At 41.9% G+C, this 18,161-nt stretch overlaps 1 protein-coding gene across 1 annotated transcript; it reads left to right on the top strand.

The window, feature by feature from the left end:
- The first annotated feature begins 1,208 nt into the window (after positions 1-1,208).
- Positions 1,209-17,858, top strand: ESRRB (estrogen related receptor beta). The gene is made up of 8 exons (XM_072114226.1): positions 1,209-1,291; positions 1,978-2,064; positions 13,024-13,331; positions 13,511-13,627; positions 13,699-13,806; positions 13,886-14,053; positions 15,213-15,482; positions 16,930-17,858. The coding sequence occupies exons 2-8, from the start codon at positions 2,021-2,023 to the stop codon at positions 17,184-17,186; spliced, it is 1,272 nt and encodes a 423-aa protein (XP_071970327.1). The 5' UTR covers positions 1,209-1,291; positions 1,978-2,020; the 3' UTR covers positions 17,187-17,858.
- Positions 17,859-18,161: the final 303 nt, after the last annotated feature.

Genomic DNA, 18,161 nt, shown 5'->3' with positions numbered 1-18,161 from the left:
TGGGTAGGGTATTCCATACAATGACTACTTAAAAAAATAATCTTAATCACCTATCCACCTGTAATGTCTGTCCCTGATTTATTGTATAGTTGTTTGTACTGACCACTCAATGATATGTACAGGTAAATCAGATCACCTGTAAGGTATTTTTATGAAGCAGAAAACTTCCTGATTTTATTAGCCTTTCTTTCTATGAGAGACTTTCCGAACCAATGAATATGCTGAGCTGCTTGCCCATCTTTGAGCCATTTCTACCTCTCCTATGTCCTTTTAAAGTATGGAAGACTCCCATGATTAAAGTGGTTAGAGCATTTACATGCTCAGGATTGTGTCAGGATTTAAGCACGCATTTTATTCTTCAAATGTGTTAGTAAGTATTCAGATGGTATTAGAGCAGATGTAGGTTAAATATCAGCGACCTCATCACAATAAATATTCAGGGATTTTGCTGCTGAAGGGTTAACGTGTAACGTGTAACGTGGCTGAGCGCTTCTTGCCTAGTAATGTCCATTAACCTGCAGTGTAGAGAGCTGTATGTCCCTCTGCTGCCAAAGTCCCTGGTGTTCTGACTAAAAGCTACTCTTAACCAATGTTCAGAGCGCAGACCAGTCTCAGCAGCAAATCTATTCTCCTCTCATGAGTACAGTGTTTCCCCTTGTTCTGTCCCTTGCGGCCCCTTACAGCCCAAACATAACTTGACCATTAAGGAGATGGCTTGTGCTTGACAGCTGCACCCTCAGAGATACACAATGGTAAAGTTTATAACACCCCTCCTACACCAAACCCAAATTACCAACTCCTCTATACCTGCTCTCTATAATATAATAATAATTCACCAGCCAAGTGTCACCTGAAAGGCTCAGCATCCTGTACGAAATAAAAGAGGCTCATTTGAGGATCACTGGGTGTAAGAGGTCACAGAAGGTTTTAGTGCCCTCCTGAACAGGGTGGAAGTAGTCACTTTAAATGTTTTGTGTAATATACTTGATTAAAGATAGTACCTATAAGATCTCAGTGTCTGTTTTGTGGGTGTAGGGCCCCCCTCTAAAACTCAAGCATATTGCTGAACCCACTCTTTTTGTGAGTATGTGACCCTGGGATGGCATTCTCAGTAGTGACCTGTGAGATACTTGTCCCTCCCCTGCCAGGCTGCGTCCTCCCCCTCCTATTTATCAGACTGCCAGCTGAGTCTGTGTCCCACTTCACATCTCTCATCTCCAGGTCTCTTTACGGTTTCTAAACACGCTACCTGAGGACCCGTCACTACTGAAATGTGACTTCTGTCTCTGAGGTAAGGTATATTTTGTGCCAATATTATTCAGCACCTCTATACTGCACTGAATCTACAGGATGTTTCCTTACCCCATGGGCAGATGTGCCTGTGCCTCTTTGCTTAAAATATGATACGGTCCATGCCACTTTCTACATTGCTGACTGTGCCCCATGCCCTTGGGCACAACAGTCCCTTGTTCCTCATGCCTCTGTCCCCCACAGCTCCCAGTGTTATGTCTCAGTTCCCACAGGTCCCAGTGTATCATGACTTGCTCTCTAGAGTTACCTGCGCTTAATGAGCATTTGTCACAGTTCCTTATGGCCCTATATATAATTTCCTTCATTTAGCTTTTTATGTCCAATTCCTACATCCCTGGAGTTCTTTACATCTAGCACCTCTTTCTTTACAGTTGCCTGTGTTATGCCTCAGTACCATTAGACTTTAAGGTCCAGATCCTCCATCCCTGCAGTTCTTTACATCTATAACCTCTTTCCTTACAGTTGCCTGTGTAATGCCTCTGTTCCATTAGACTTTTGTGTCCCATACCACTGTCCTTATGTTTATAACCTCTGGCTTCACACCTACCTGTGTTTAAGGCTCTTTACTATAGCTTCCAGTAAATCATGCAGCAGTATGACTTTTGTCTGTGATTTACACCATTCAAAGTCCTTTTATGAAATGGTTACCCTCTGCATTCTCCCTAGAGTGACAGCATTCTGGCCTGACTCAGGACAGGAGTCAAGAATAATGGCTGTGATAGAAGCATGTGCTTCTGAATCCATAAAGTGCTGGTAAGATGACAACATTGTGCTGACAGAAAGGTATGCAGCTGGCGACAGGTAGGGGTGGGTACAGGTAGGTATAAAACTGTAGATGGAGTGAACTGTAATTTACCAACCATTATATTATTATTAACTTATTTCCATTGTGGACTATTGTCTAAAGAATCTGGTGGAAGCAAAAATGTTGATATGGTGATGTCCATTTGTGCTGTCCTTCAATAATAGCCAATAAATCTAATCAGATGCTGTATATTTCTACAGTCAGTGTAGTCACTATATCATTAAACTGCTGCCACGAATACCAGGAAATGCTATAAGTCTGCTATTTATGTTCATCAACAATTAGGGATGTTATGTTTACGTTTATCCAAAATACATTTTGGCACCAGCATATGATCTAAAGCATTATTGTCAACTTTTTTAAAGACTTTTCACAGTTTGAGATTTTAGGTGCAGAATCAAGCAGCGTGCCAAAGTTAAGTGTCTCAAAGATTTATTGCAGTATACTGTATTTATCACTGTAGCGCAGATGTTTGTTCAACTTGTGAGACTTTTGGGCTCTGAAATTGTCCCATCATTGCACCTAATCAGTCCCAAACAAGAGCATGCTACACCAAGACTTACTTTTGGGAGCTACAATTTGAGACTAAAAAGTTGGACACCAAAAAAAAGTGAGACTAAACAGGCAACTCAGGACATTTATCAAAAAGGGAAAAAACTTAAGATACATTGCAATGATTAAGTAGGCCAACTTCAGGAAACTTGAAAAAGTGGCCACTGAAATAACTATGATACATGTGCCCCTATGGGTAGCTAATAACAGCCAACTTATACAACAGCGCTGGCCAACCCGGTTTCCTCTACTGCCCTCACCTTAAAGGAAATCTACCATCAAAATCATGAATGATAAGGATTATACAGGGAGACAACACCAAAAAGAACAGAAAAAGCTTAGAGTCTATGTAACATAGTCATGTAAGCCTAACTCTGCATTCAGAGTTTCCCTTTATATCTTTTTCAGTATGTAAAATAAGACTGCCGAGACTAGGGTAAAATCTGTGTATTTGGGTAGAAAACAGAGAGTCGTCATTAATGGAACATTGTCAGATTGGGTTAAAGTTACCAGTGGGGTGCCACATGGGTCATTTCTTTTAAATATTTTTATTAATGACCTCATAGAGCATTTACACAGTAGAGTTTCAATATTTGCAGATGATACTAAGCTCTGTAAAGTAATAAATACAGAAGTGGATAGTATAATATTACAGAGTTGTGGAAACTGGAGGCATTGACTTACAATGCCAGATGAGATTTAATGTGAATAAATGTAAAGTTATGCACTTGGGTGAAAATGATAATTATGTTTTAAATGATAAATTTCCAGGTAAAACTGATGGAGAGAATGTGAGCAGGTCACTCAATAGCATGATTTTGTGTTTTTTATGAAAATGTGAAAAATCGCAAAGTTTAAAGCCCCATAACTTCTTACAAAAATGAGAAGATGCATTAAAAAATGTGTCAACCTAAAGCAGACATTCGGTAAATGTAAGTTTTCAAGTGATTTTGCTATTATGACTCTGTGTTGAAAGGTAGAACATTTTGAATTTCAAAAATTGAGAATTTTTGCAAATTTTCACCAAATATCTGTCGTTTTCATAAATAAAAGCAAAACATAACACCAAAATTTTCAACTAACATGAAGTACCAAGTGTCACCAGAAAACAATTTCAAAATCACTTGGATATGTTAAAGTGTTCCAAAGCTAATCACTTATAGTGACACAGGAAATATTTGAAAAAATGTCAGGAAGGTGCAAAGTGGCTCTGGCGATAAGGGGTTAAGCTGAAGAACAGTTTTTAGACCTAAGTTTTATATCAAGGAATGTTGATCCAGAGAAAGGCACATATGGTCTCCTTCTCACTTCAAATCGGATTAAAACTAAACTGAGAATTTTATACTTAAACAGGTTTTTCCAAGAACTAATGTTAGGCCCTATCCACGGCCCTATCAGTGCTAACCACTTCTACATATGAGGGTGAGCTTTATTGTGAGAGTCGTGAGATCATGCAACTCTCTGCCAGAGCTCAAAAGAGCCTGGATATATTTCTTAAAAGGGGTTTCCCACGAACTAAAGATAGGCCCTATCCACGGGATGAGAAATACAGTAGAAGAGGAGTAATAAAAGATTGATTGAAAAAGCGAGATATATAAATGGTCAGATTATAGGAGACAGATAACTAGACAGATATATATATATATATATATATATAGACATGATATAGTTGATAAGCTTCTTCACCCGGGAATTCAACCAAGGGGTATTAACCCTTTCACCGCCCGGCATTTCTGGATATTTTGTTGCGTTATTGGCCGGAGCAGTTCCTCCGACTTCCACCAGGTGTCGCTGCTGCACTGAAGTTCATTGGAGTGCACTGAAGTTCACCGTCCTATCGTGGGTGCAGGTAAGTGCGTGTCAAGCGACCCTTTTTTTTTTTGTAAATGTGGCCGAATCCGTCGGGTTTTCGTTTGGCCAGGCCCCCCCAATTTCCGTCGATTTGCATGCCGGCGCCGATGCACCACAATCCGATCTTGTGCACCAAAATCCCGGGGCAATACAGGGAAAATCGGCGAAAATCGGAAATTTGCGAGTGACCCGTCGGAAAACCGTGATTCGGCCCCTTAGTAAATGACCCCCAATATTTCCATTATCTATGAATCTAAATGTGTGTTTCTAAGTGTTAGGATTAACTGTTAAACTGCCGTCGGGAGTGATTTTTATACATAAGAATGGCACCTGATATTCTCACTTTAAACCTGAATATCTCTGGATCCCTGGCACCTAGAATCAAAATTCAAGATTCATTTGAAAGAAGAGATTCTCTCCTTCCAGGGTGCCCTGGGCGATTGCCCACTTTGCCTACCCATAGCGCCGTCCCTGATGGTCCAAAAATGGCTCACGGATGCATTGTTTGCACCTTGTGAAATGCCCACACGTTGTGCAGGTAATGTTTTACAGGCTATTTAACACAGCGGCATTACCGTTAAAGTATACGTTTAGCAGAATGTACATCACAGTTAGGCTCCCTGCACATAAACGTGCGCTTTTCACAGGCCACAAAGAACAGTTCCGTGGTCGTTGTTTGCATCCTCTGTTTCAACGGTGTGTGATGTCTTCTCACAGACCACTGACTATAGAAAAAGACTGTCTGACCTTCAAACATGAACAAGAGCAGGATCTACTCTATAATTTGCAGCATGCAAAGGGTCATGGAAACCACAACTATCTGTGAGCCCATGAAAAGACATGTGGGCTGAAACAACTGCAAGCACATGTCCATACTATACGTTCATGTGCATGTAGCCTTAAGGAAATCTACCATCAAAATGAAGCATGATAAACCAGGGACACCTACTCATAGTTGGCATGAGTCATCCATGGCATGTTTCCTTTTAAAAATCAGCTTTTAAAATTATGCCAATGAGTCTGAAGGGCTCTGGGGTGCATTATCAGAGCCCATCTAGGTTGCAGCTTCACAGGCATTTATACTGTCTTCTCCTATCCCTGCTGCCTCAGCACTACCACCTCCCTCTGCCTGATATAATCTCACTCAGTGGGAGGGGGAATTCTCCTGCACAGTGTAACAGCCTATGCAGCATGGAGGGGCACTGGTAACACCCACCGGTACCTTTCTGGTTCCATTAACATAATAATAAGTTGCTTTTTAAGAAGGAATGAGGCCATGGATAACAAATATAAGAAGATTACCACAGTGCCTGGATCTATGAGTAAGTGACCCAGTGCCACAGTGTTTACAAGTCCAAAGTGCTATCTCGGTCAGCATTAGGACATGAAAGCACATAATTGCAGTGATGGATGTTTTCTTCTGTCGCTACAACGCTCCCAAATAAAAATACAGCTGTAGATAGTGATCCTCCTTATTTATCTATTCATAAGTTGTACTATAACTGAGCGCACCGAGGAGGAGAAGGTGCGTTGAGGCATAATGTTGTTCTCATTTGGCACATGAGATGTTAATGTCTGCAGAAGATTTTCAGCTTTTTGACTAGAAAGTTTCATATTTTGCTGCAGTAAGTTCTAATGTTTTTCGTAGACCAGGAGGAGACTGAAATGGATCATGCTTAACCCCATAGCGCTCCGCGCCGTAGCTGTACTGCGCAGCTTCCGACGATTAGCGCTCAGCGTAGTACAGCTACGGCGCGAGTGCATACTATTTTAGAATTGTCACCACGTCGCGAGACGTGGTGACATCGGCACGAGATTTGGGTGACAGAGGCAGGAGGAGTTCCTGTCTCCGTCACCCGACCAATCAAATCGGTCCCGCCCGCTGATCGCCGTGATTGGCCAGTCAAACCTGACTGGCCAATTACAGCGATTTTAGGCTAAAAAACATGCTTTTAGCCCTTTCCTCTTCCTCCAGCGGCACCATTTTGGTTTGGTATCGCTGGAGAGAGGAAAGAGCGTTACTGTGTGCACCAAAATACACTTTTACACTATAAATAGTGTTCTGATCCTTATCTGATCCCTATTATTCCCTACAAATCCCTATCCCTATCTGTTTTTTCCTGTGTCCTGTGTGTTCCCTGTGTGATCGCCTTGTGTGATCCCACGTGTCTTCCGTTTTTCCCTGTCTGTCCCTTCTGAACCCAAACGCACTTTTCAGTGCGCTGTGTTAGCGTTGTTCTGCACTGGACGCACTTTTCAGTGCGCCGTGTGAATAGCGCTGCACAGAATCTTTAGCAGTCTTAGCGGTAGTTAGTTTGTCTTAGGGCAAGCTAGGTGCATTTGTAGCGCCTTTTTGCGCGGTGCACATAGGTTTTTTCGGTGCCTGGTAATATTTTTTTTCAGAGTGCCGTAGGTGTACTTCCGGTTCGTAGATGACGTCACTTCCGGTTGGCGCTCAAAAACAGGTGGATGGAGACGAGCCACCGATTATACATGAATGAAGAGGAGGAGACGTGGGCGGGGTCGAGACACCGGTGGGAGGACTGTATTTTAGCACTTTATACTATGTTTGTTTACACGCTTGTTTGCACAAAAAGTTTGTATCAAGCTTATATCAATACCCAATGTATCCTTTTTAAATATGTATTGATTTTTATTGTGTATCATATTTATTGTCACTATGTACCTTGACCAATCAGCTACCTGCTTGGTCCTTAAATGTTTGGACATGCACATTGCACTTTATGCTTGAAAAAGGCGTGCCACAACGCCGAAACGTTGCACATGGAATAAACGCTTCACCCTTTTCCACGTACTTTGGCGTGCTGCCTCTTTCCTACAAATGTACCCGTACTTAGCTATTTTTTGTGTGTGCCATCTGTGCGGCTGGTCCGTGTGGTTTGGTGTGCATTATCTTTTTTTTTTTGTGTGCTATCTGTGCGGCTTGTCCGTGTAGTTTAGTGAGCATTATTTTTTTTTGTTTGCTATCTGTGCGGCTTGTCCGTGTAGTTTAGTGCGCATTATTTTTTGTGTGCCATCTGTGCGGCTGGTCCGTGTGGTTTGGTGTGCATTATCTTTTTTTTTTGTGTGCTATCTGTGCGGCTTGTCCGTGTAGTTTAGTGCACATTATTTTTTGTGTGCCATCTGTGCGGCTTGTCCATGTAGTTTGGTGCGCATTATTTTTTATTTTTTGTGTGTGCTATCTGTGCGGCTTGTCCGTGTACTTTAGTGCACATTATTTTTTGTGTGTGCCATCTGTGCGGCTTGTCCGTGTAGTTTAGCATTATATATTTTTTTTTGTTTGCCTGCTAGACGGTTTATCCGTGTAGTTTGGTGCACATTATCTAATTTTTCTAGTTCTCTATTTTTTTTGTGTGCAATGTCTCAGAAGACGTACACTGTGTTGGAGGCATATAACATGCTTGCTTCTGACACCGACACCCACATGGGTAGCAACAGATAATTATACCCCTCAGGTCCCTGACTTTTTGGGCCATCCTGGAATTAACTTTGACACGACAGGGCTCAGAGCTGTGGACTTTTTAAAGTTTTTTTTTGATGAGGCGCTGCTGAATATTATTATATTTCAGACAAATCTCTACGCTGCACAACATATTGCCCAAAACCCCACGTCCTTTTATGCACAACCCTACAGGTGGACCCCTGTCACTGCAGCAGAGATGCACAAGTATTGGGGCATAATACTCCTTATGGGGATAGTAAAGAAGCCTTCAATCAGGGACTACTGGAGCACAGACATACTGTACCACACCCCCATGTTCCGCATGGCAATGAGCAGGATGCGCTTTGAAGCCATCCATAAGTTTTTGCACTACACTGACAACACACAGTGCCCACCCAGAGGTGACCCCAGTTATGATCGGTTATTTAAGGTCAGGCCCATATTAGATCATTTTAGTGCGAAGTTTGCCCAGGCATATACCCCCGCCAAACATGTGAGCATAGACGAGTCCCTGGTACAATTCAAAGGGAGACTTCACTTCCGCCGGTACCTGCGCAATAAGAGGGCAAGGTATGGTGTGAAGATGTATAAGCTGTGCGAAAGTTCATCAGGGTACACATACAAGTTCAGGGTATATGAAGGGAAGGACTCCACTATAGTGCCCCCAGAATGCCCCCCCTTCCTGGGTGTTACGGGGAAGATAGTGTGGGATTTAGTGCACCCACTGCTGGACCAGGGCTACCACCTCTACCTGGACAATTTCTACACCAGCACCACCCTGTTCAAGTGCCTCACTTCCAGAAATACTGGGGCATGCGGCACTGTACGCAGAAATCAGAGAGGTCTCCCTAAGTCGCTGCTTGGGCAAAAACTTAAAAGGCACGAAAGCAGGGCACTATGCAGCGACTCTGTATTGTGTGTTAAGTACAAGGACCAGAGAGAGGTCCTTGTATTAACCACAATACATGAGCTCACCACCACCCCTGTCCCAGTACGAGATGCCAGTACAGAAACCCCCAAGCCAGACTGTATTTTAGATTATAACAAATACATGGGAGGGGTGGACTTGTCTGACCAGGTGCTTCAGCCGTACAATGCCATGCGGAAGTCGAGGGTGTGGTACAAGAAGCTGGCCGTGCACATCATGCAGATGGCATTGTATAATGCTTATGTGCTGCATCGATATGCCGGCCAGAGGGGAACTTTCCTGGAATTTCAAGAGGTGGTAATAAAGTACTTTCTTTTTGGAGACCAGGAAGGGGGGAGTGCTAGCACATCTGGAAGTGAGGCCACATCACGTATTGTACCAGGGCAGCACTTTCCAGGAGTAGTTCCCCAAACAGCCAGCAAGGGAAAGTCACAAAAGAGGTGCAGGGTGTGCTCCAAAAATGGCATTCGGAAGGACACCATTCATCACTGTGAGACATGCCCAGAAAAACCAGGGTTATGTATGAAAGATTGCTTCCGAATTTATCATACATCCCTGGATTTTTAGAGTACCCTGTTGTTACCCTGACGCACAGCTTATACATCATGCTGCATGCCGCACCTTCCCTTCTAAGCCCTGCCATGTGCCCAGCCTGTAGATTACTGTCCCGTATGCTTTACATGCATCATGATTTTTAGGGTGTTTGTCTCCCATGGCAGCAGCTGGGCACAAAATGACATAATGGATATTTTTTACTTTGCACTATCCATTATGCACTTTTTCAGGGGTCCACCTGTGGGGTTAAAATGCTAACTATACCCCTAGATTAATTCATGGAGGGGTGTAGTTTCCAAAATAAGGTCAGTTCTTAGGGGTTTCTACTGTACTGGCCCCTATTGGCATCTACAAATCTTTCATGATGCCAAAAAAAAAAAAAAAAGTACAATGTCTGTGCTCCAACAAGTTATTCCCTTTTGAGCCGTGCCGTGTCTCCATCCTACAGATTATTGCCTCCTATGGGGTATTGCCCTAGCCGGGGTAATCCGCAGAATGATTTTTGATGTGTTTTTCCCCAGTAGCATGAGTTGGGCAAAATACTTTTGTCACTTCAATGGCATATTTGATAAATTGCAATACAATTGTTTCTCTGCACTACTCACTTTGTATTACATTTTAGCCAGCACCTTAGGGGTTAAAATGCTCATACAAGCCTACATACATTCTTTGAGGGGTGCCCTTTCCAAAATGGGTTCACTACTTGGGAGTTTCTATTGTACTGGTACCTTGGGGGGGTATCCCCCATTACCAATCTAGTGAAAACGAAGCTTAAAAACCTAAATTGTGCTTCTTTCTTCCTGACCCCTGCCGTGTGCCCAGTCTGTAAATTATTGGCACATGTGTGGTATTGCTGTACTCGGGACAACCCGCAGAATGATTTTTGGGGTGTTTGTCTAAAGTGGCATGGGTTGGGCACAGTATATGAGGCACTAAAATGACATTTTTGAGATAAAAAACGCAATTTTTACTCTGCACCATTTACTTTGCATTCAATTTTGACCAGCGTGTTGGGGGTTAAAATGCTCACCACAACCACCGATAAATTCTTTGAGGGGTCTAGTTTCCGTAATGGTATCATTTATTGGGGGTTTCTATTGCACTGGCACCTCACGGGCCCTGCCAACATGACATGGCACTCCAAATCCAAACGTGTGAAAACGGAGCTGGAAAATCAAAATTTCACTCCTTCCGTTCTCAGCCCTGCCGTGTGCCCAGCCTGTAAATTTTTACTCTGCACCATTTACTTTGCATTCAATTTTTACCAGCGTGTTGGGGGTTAAAATGCTTTTGGGGGGTTTTCTATTGTACTTTTACTTCAGGGGCTCTTCAATTACACTGTGGCACCACAAAATATTTGCAGCCAAATTGGCCTTCCAAATTCCCAGTATCGCTAACTCTGTTCTGGACATCACTGTGCAGGGAAACAGCAGCTGACATCCACATGTCTGGTATTGCCGTACTCGGAAGAAGCAGGGCAAGAAATTAGGAATATATATTTACCTCAATTTCCTTCTGAATGTATCCATTTTAGGGCTAAATTGGAAAGATTGAAATCAAAAATTGAAATTTCAAAATTTCCACTCCATTTTCATATGCTTCCGGAAAAATAATTAAAGGGTTAACAGACTTCATAAATGCTGATTTGAATAGGTTGAGATGTTAGGTTCATAAAATGGTGTTACTTGTGGGGGTATATAGTACATAAGTCTTTATAGAGCACTTCCAAACTGAATTGATCACCAAAAAGTTAGCATTTTTCAAATTTCAAGAAAATTTGAGAAGTTGCTACTAAAACTTCAAGCCTTCTCACATCCATAAAAAAAAAAAAAAATGGAAACTTAAAACAAATAATGGATATAAAAAGAAGACCAATGGCAAAAGGTTTCTATCACAAAAAATTTGTGGTATAACATTTGAAACTTTGAAAATAGTCATTTTTTTCAAATTTTTCCTAAATTTTTGAACTTTTACCCCCCAAAAAAGGAACGGATCACCAAAATGACAATACTAACATAAACTACAATGTCTCACGAGAAAACAATCTCAAAATCACAGAGATATCTTAAAGCGTTGAAAAGTTATTACCACAGGAAGAGACACTGGTCAAATTTTAAAAAAAAGTAGCGAGCCTTAACCTGCAAACAGGCTGCGTCCTTAAGGGGTTAAAGGAATTCTACCATCAAAATCAAGCATGGCAAATCAGGCACAGTAACTTATAGATCCAGACACTGTGACTGTGGTAATCTTCTTATATCCATGGCCACCTTCCTTCTAAAATTACCTTTTACAATTATGCTAATGAGTTTGAGTGGCTCTGGTGGTTGTTTCTAGAGCTCCCCAGTGGTGCACTGTCACAGACTGTTTACAATGAGTCTCCCTATTCTTTCTCCCTCCTCCCTCTGCCTGTGTGATCTAGCATCAGCAGGAAGTACAGGGGGAGGGGGAGACCTGGTCTAATCATTGTAACAGCCAGTGAAAAGACATCACTGAGGGGCTCTGGAAACACCCACTGGCCCCTCTGACCCATTAGCATAATTTTAGATAACAAATATAAGAAAATTTCCACAGTCAAAATGTCTGAATCTATTAGTAAGTGTTCCTGGTTTATCCTGCTGGATTCTGATGGTAGATTTTCTTTAAATCTACAACTTTTTGAAAAGTTGCACTTCATATATCTACCACATCTGGAGTCATAGGATATATCTGAATTGAAAAGTGTTGAATTTGGAGCAAACCACCGGATGTGACAATTTTGAGACATTTTAAGGACAGGACCTGTATGTTCCTGTTAGGCCCCTTTCACACACACATATATGGCGGCCACATGCCAGCATACAGTTACCATATGGCCGCCATAGAAGTAAATTGTGCATGGTACAGTGAGCACAGGCTCACCCCTTGGTATTTTTTGAATCAAACATTTTTATTGACATTTCAAAATTTTACAACCCATACTAACAATACATATACTAAAATAATTGTCCAATCATCAAATTTTGCACCCCATATATATCTGACATCCTTGAAATTGTAGCTATCAAAAATCCTGCTCCAAATTGGAGATCATGAGGACTCACGTCATGCCTTCATTGGGATAACAGCATCTCCACATGACGAAGGAACTTTACCAATAACTTATTGCCTGCTTAAACGAGGCTCAATAAATACTTTCCATTTTGTAAAAACGCCTTTGCTCCGCTCTCCTTGTGTCTTGCCGTGTTGATTTTATCAATGTCCAGTAGTGCTTTTAATTTCTCTATTAACTCTTGCTATCATGCTTGATTTTCATGGTAGATTTTTAAGATACATGTGCCCTATTGGCAATATTAGTGATTTTTCAGGGAGATATGGATAGTGGAGTGGATGTTCCAGTGCATCGTTTATTTCTTAAAGGAAATCTACCATTTGTTTTCATGCATTGTGAACCAAACATCAATGTAGCTACAGCATTCTCAAGGTATGTTTGTTTCATAATGCATAAAAGCAAATGGTAGATTTTTTTTTAATGACAGAATAATAATCAAAAATTAATCCTATAATCTATTCTCTCTTCAGCCTCCTGATGCGGATGACCTCAGAAGAGCAACCTCTGACCTCAGAATGGTGTTTTAAACGTGAGACATGTAGTCCACATTCAATGACATGTCACAGTCCAGGCACTGACACTAACAGGGTCCTCAGTCTGTCTCTTAGCACTCTGGATTCCCCTTCAATCTCTGGAAGAAGCTCCCCCCACGCGAAATTTAACTATGGCCCATGTCCAAAAAGGCTTTGCCTGGTGTGTAGCGATGTAGCATCTGGGTACCACTATGGTGTAGCTTCCTGTGAAGCCTGCAAGGCATTCTTCAAACGCACAATCCAAGGTAGTTAATGAGCGGGAGGAAACAGAAAACTATGTCTTGTTGCTGTTGCATGCCAAAAGTAACACCAACACCATGTGGTTGAGCTTGCCTTTTGTATGTAAATGGTTTGGAGCACAGGTATGTATACTCATGTTCTTGTCATCACTGATCATCAGGTCTTTGAAATGTCTTCTGCACAGGTAACATTGAGTATAGCTGTCCAGCATCAAAGCAGTGCGAGATCACCAAGCGTCGCAGGAAATCATGCCAGTCCTGCCGCTTTGCCAAGTGTCTGAAGGTTGGAATGCTAAAAGAAGGTGAGAACTGATACTAATGACCCTCCTGATGAGGCACCAGACACCTGATAACCTTGTGCCTTTATTTGCAGGTGTGCGCCTAGACAGAGTTCGAGGTGGGAGACAGAAATATAAAAGATTTCTAATATCAGATGGTGGCATTCACGGGGCACAGATTCAGGCAAGCCGTAAGAAGACATGTGAGTTCTTAAGGCTATAGAGTAGAATTCTGCAGTCTTCTTCCTCAAGAGTTCTAATGGACTCCTTTTTCTCTTTCAGACCCAGGGACATCAATTGTGTCACAACTTCTAAAGGCGGAACCAGAGAAGATTTATGCCATGCCTGATCCCAACCTCCCTGATACTAACTTTAAAGTCCTCAGCACCCTTTGTGAACTTGCTGATCGGGAGCTTGTGCTGACCATTGGGTGGGCTAAACATATTCCTGGTTAGTTGGTACTACCTCTAATCCAGATTTACTACCACCATTTAACGACCTCATCTGTTACCAGGAATGTCATTTTAGCTAGTGCTAGATTCCAATAGCTATACTAATTTAAAAAATGCATTTGTCAGCATTAGGAACCATTTCAGCACGTTATAAAACTTTATTTCACATTACCTGGCTTCCTGACAGCAGCGTGTGCTTAGTCCCCAGAGAGGAAGCTGCGGCTTGTGTCTTAGTCTCATCATGCATTCTTCCTCTATTACACACCATCCCCCTCCCTCCCATGCCTGCTCAATGCACATGACAGGAACTGGAGAGGAGACTGAGACACAAGCTGCAACTACCCTTCCCCCGGGGCTCATCACATGCAACTGAAAGGAAGCTAGGTGATGTGAAATACAGTCTTATAAACTAGTTAAATGATTCAGAATGCTGACAAAGGCATTTTTAAAATCAACATAGCATGAGCTATTGGAACCTGTCACCAGCTAAAATTCACATTCCTGGTGACATATTCACTTTAATGTGTTTTTTTCCACTTACAGTCCATCCTTCTTATGGTCCAGAACCATAATCACTCACCGTCTTACTGTATAAAATCTACCCCCTTCCTGCTTTTACATAGTCCAAGACCCTCTCTTTTATGTATAATTCAGCTCATTCCAGTCTCCAAGTGCCGTATATATATATATATATATATATATATAATGGAAAGTCCAAAGCAGCACGGGCCAATGGTTGATGGTTGGTGCAGCAGCCGATGATCCCTTGGCATGGGTCCTCGATATATATAGTGAAGAGGCAGCACTCAATAAATTGTGGAAAAGTGGTGATCCTTTATTCCATCACACAGCGACGTTTCGGTGCTAAACCGCACCTTTCTCAAACATGCTTGAGAAGGGTGCGGTTTAGCACCGAAACATCGCTGTGTGATGGAATAAAGGATCACCACTTTTCCACAATTTATTGAGTGCTGCCTCTTCATATATATATATATATATATATATATATATATATATATTTATTCAACCCACGTTGAGTCTGGCCCTTTCTACTCTATAAAATCAATACCTTTAGTCTCTGCTAGCACCTAAATATAATTCAGCACCTCTAGGTTCTCATCATCTATTGTATGACTGTCCTCTGGACTTTTATCTAGGCTTCTCCTCCCTCTCATTGGCTGACCAAATGAGCCTTTTACAAGGAGCCTGGATGGAGATTCTGCTGTTGGGCGTTGTATACCGTTCTCTACCATTCCGGGATAAACTAGTGTATGCTGAGGATTATGCCATTGATGAAATAAGGTCCCAAGTCTGCAGCCTACACAATCTGTACCTTTGCACTCGGCACCTTGTTCACAGATACCGCCACCTCCGGGTTGACAAGGAAGAATATGTCACTTTAAAAGCTTTGGTGCTCACCAACTCAGGTATACAACTCACATCTCATCCACATGTTGCATGTCAGTAGGCTTAGACTGGATCGCAGGTGAATCCCCCAGCGGCCCTAAGCTAATAAACAAAATGTGAACCATCATATGCATAACTATAATATGCACAGTTTATTTTACCTTAATGTAGGCACATTGGATATCAGATGACAGCTTGATTCTGTTTCTAGTTAACCAATATCATTACTTCATCTTGTCAATAGTACTGGAGGCCACAATCACTGATCATTTGCAGCATATTGTGGGAATGTGTTTGAGGCTCGCAGAGATAAGAGGGCTGACATGGTTCCCAGAACAACACCAAATTAAGAAAATTGCTAAATACACTACAGTGGGAAAAAAAGGATTTCAACAGCCACTAATTGTGCAAGTTCTCACACTTAAAAAGATAAGAGGCCTCCGAATGACATCATAGGTAGATGTCAACTATGAGGGGCAAAATGAGAAAACAAATCCAGAAAATCAGTCTGATTTTTAAAAAATTTATTTGCAAATTATGGTGGAAAATAGGTATTTGGTCAATAACAAACGTTCCTCTCAATACTTTCTTAAATATCCTTTGTTGTTATCCATCCTTCATTGACCTTGCTGATGGAAGGAGGTTTGCACTCAAATACATCTCACAATACATGGCCCCATTCATTTTTTCATGTACATGGTTCAGTCGTCCTCATCCTTTTGCAGAGAAACAACCCCAAAGCATGATGTTGCCACCCCATGCTTCACAGTAGGTATGGTGCTCTTTGGATGCAACTCACTCTCCTCCAAACAACTAAACAGCTCTCCTTTGGTTTCATCTAACCATATGGCATGCCTATACTCTTCTGGAACATTTAAATCTCTCTAGCAAACTTCACCCAGGCCTGGATATGTACTGTTTTAAGCAGGGTGACACGTCTAGCACTGCAGGATCCGAGTCGCTGGCAGCATAGTGTGCTGCTGACGGTAGCCTTTGTTATGTTGTATGTCTTCCATTTTCTAATTACTGCACTGAGTTGATTTCTTTACATTAGCTGCTTGCCTATTGCAGATTCATTCTTCCCAGCCTGGTGCAGGCCTACAATTTTGTTTCTGGTGTCTTTGACAGCTCTTTGGTCTTCACCATGGTGTAGTACAGGTCTTTGAGAGCCAGAAATCTTTGCAAAAAAATTTTCAAATAAATTCTTTAAAAATCAGACAATGTAATTTTCTGTATTTGTTTTCACAAATTTGTCTCTTGGAGAACTTGCACAATTTTTGCCTGAATTAATATTCTCCCCCCCCCCCCTCCACCCCCACTGTAGCTGTACAGTGGCGGGCCCCAAGAATGGATTTTACTGGTGGGTCCTCTATATCTCTGTCAAAAAATTCATGTCAGTAGTTCACCTATTTGTGTTGCGTCAGTTGTGCAAGCCTTTCTCTACCTCCTCCATGTTTTTTCTTGTAGATTCACTGCATATAGAGGATGTTCAGAGTGTTCGGAGCCTGCAGGACAGTCTCCAGGAAGCTCTGCATGAGTATAACACCAACTATCATCGAGATGAGCCACGAAGAGCTGGACAGCTCCTGCTCACCCTTCCACTGCTGCGCCAAACAGCTAGTAAAGTGCTGCTGCACTTTCATGGGCTGAGGGCACAGGGTATGGTTCCTATGCACAAACTTTTCCTGGAAATGCTGGAGGCCAAATGTGATGTACAAGTCTGACCCCATATGTATGACCTGCAGAGACCACCAGCCCACCTATACATACGGGTATAGCAGACACACACCTGAACAGATAAACTGGTGTAATAGGCAACCAAAGAAGCCCCTATAAAGAAGACTGTGTGGGCACCAATAAGCACTTGTACAGCAGATGAGGTGTATCACAAAAATAAGCACTCATTTAAATCACAAAGCGTAACAAGCCCACAGATGAGGAGGGTACACATAAAAAAGCTGTTGTAGAAAAGACACAAGAAGGGTGTAATAAGCACACAAATGGGCACGTGTAGAAGACACAGGGTGTAATGACTGCACAGAGGAACATAGCAGCAAAAGGGAACACAGTAGGAAACTGTGAACACAGTAGGACATAATGGTGTGTAACGTTCACGCACGGGAACTTTTACATGTAACAAGGATGTAGAGGGCATACAGATAAACTTGTACAGAATGCAAGGTGCAACAGACACGAATTATAACTGCAAAGAAAACAAGGTGTAAAAGGCAGAAAGGCAAATCCTTGTATAGCACATTAAGCTGTTAAAAGCACACAGATGGGTACTTGTACAGAAGATGGGGTGTAACAAGCACACAGATGGGTACTTGTACAGAAGATGGGGTGTAATAAACACAAAGGCGCATGTACAGTAGACAGGTTGTAATTTGCACACAGATGGTTGGATGTTGTATGAATTACTGTATATAGTAGATGTGCTGTAAATAAACTTTAAATCTTAAAGTTTTTTAGGGGTCTCTTTTTTTGTTATGTATTCTTTTATTTATTAAGGAATTTGAAGTACATGGTAGTAGAGACAGGTAACTGAACACACACTCTCTCCAGTGGAAGTGGAACTAAATTCACCTGTGTGCCACGTTGATGTGTCGCGATCATAGAGGTATAACCAGACGGAAGTAATGAACTGTAACCAGAACACTACATACAGAGAATTAGTGGAAATTTGTCCAAATATATAT

This window comes from Engystomops pustulosus, chromosome 7 (assembly GCF_040894005.1).
Source record: "Engystomops pustulosus chromosome 7, aEngPut4.maternal, whole genome shotgun sequence".
Lineage (NCBI taxonomy): Eukaryota > Metazoa > Chordata > Amphibia > Anura > Leptodactylidae > Engystomops > Engystomops pustulosus.
This window is presented reverse-complemented; position numbering and strand designations above follow the sequence as displayed.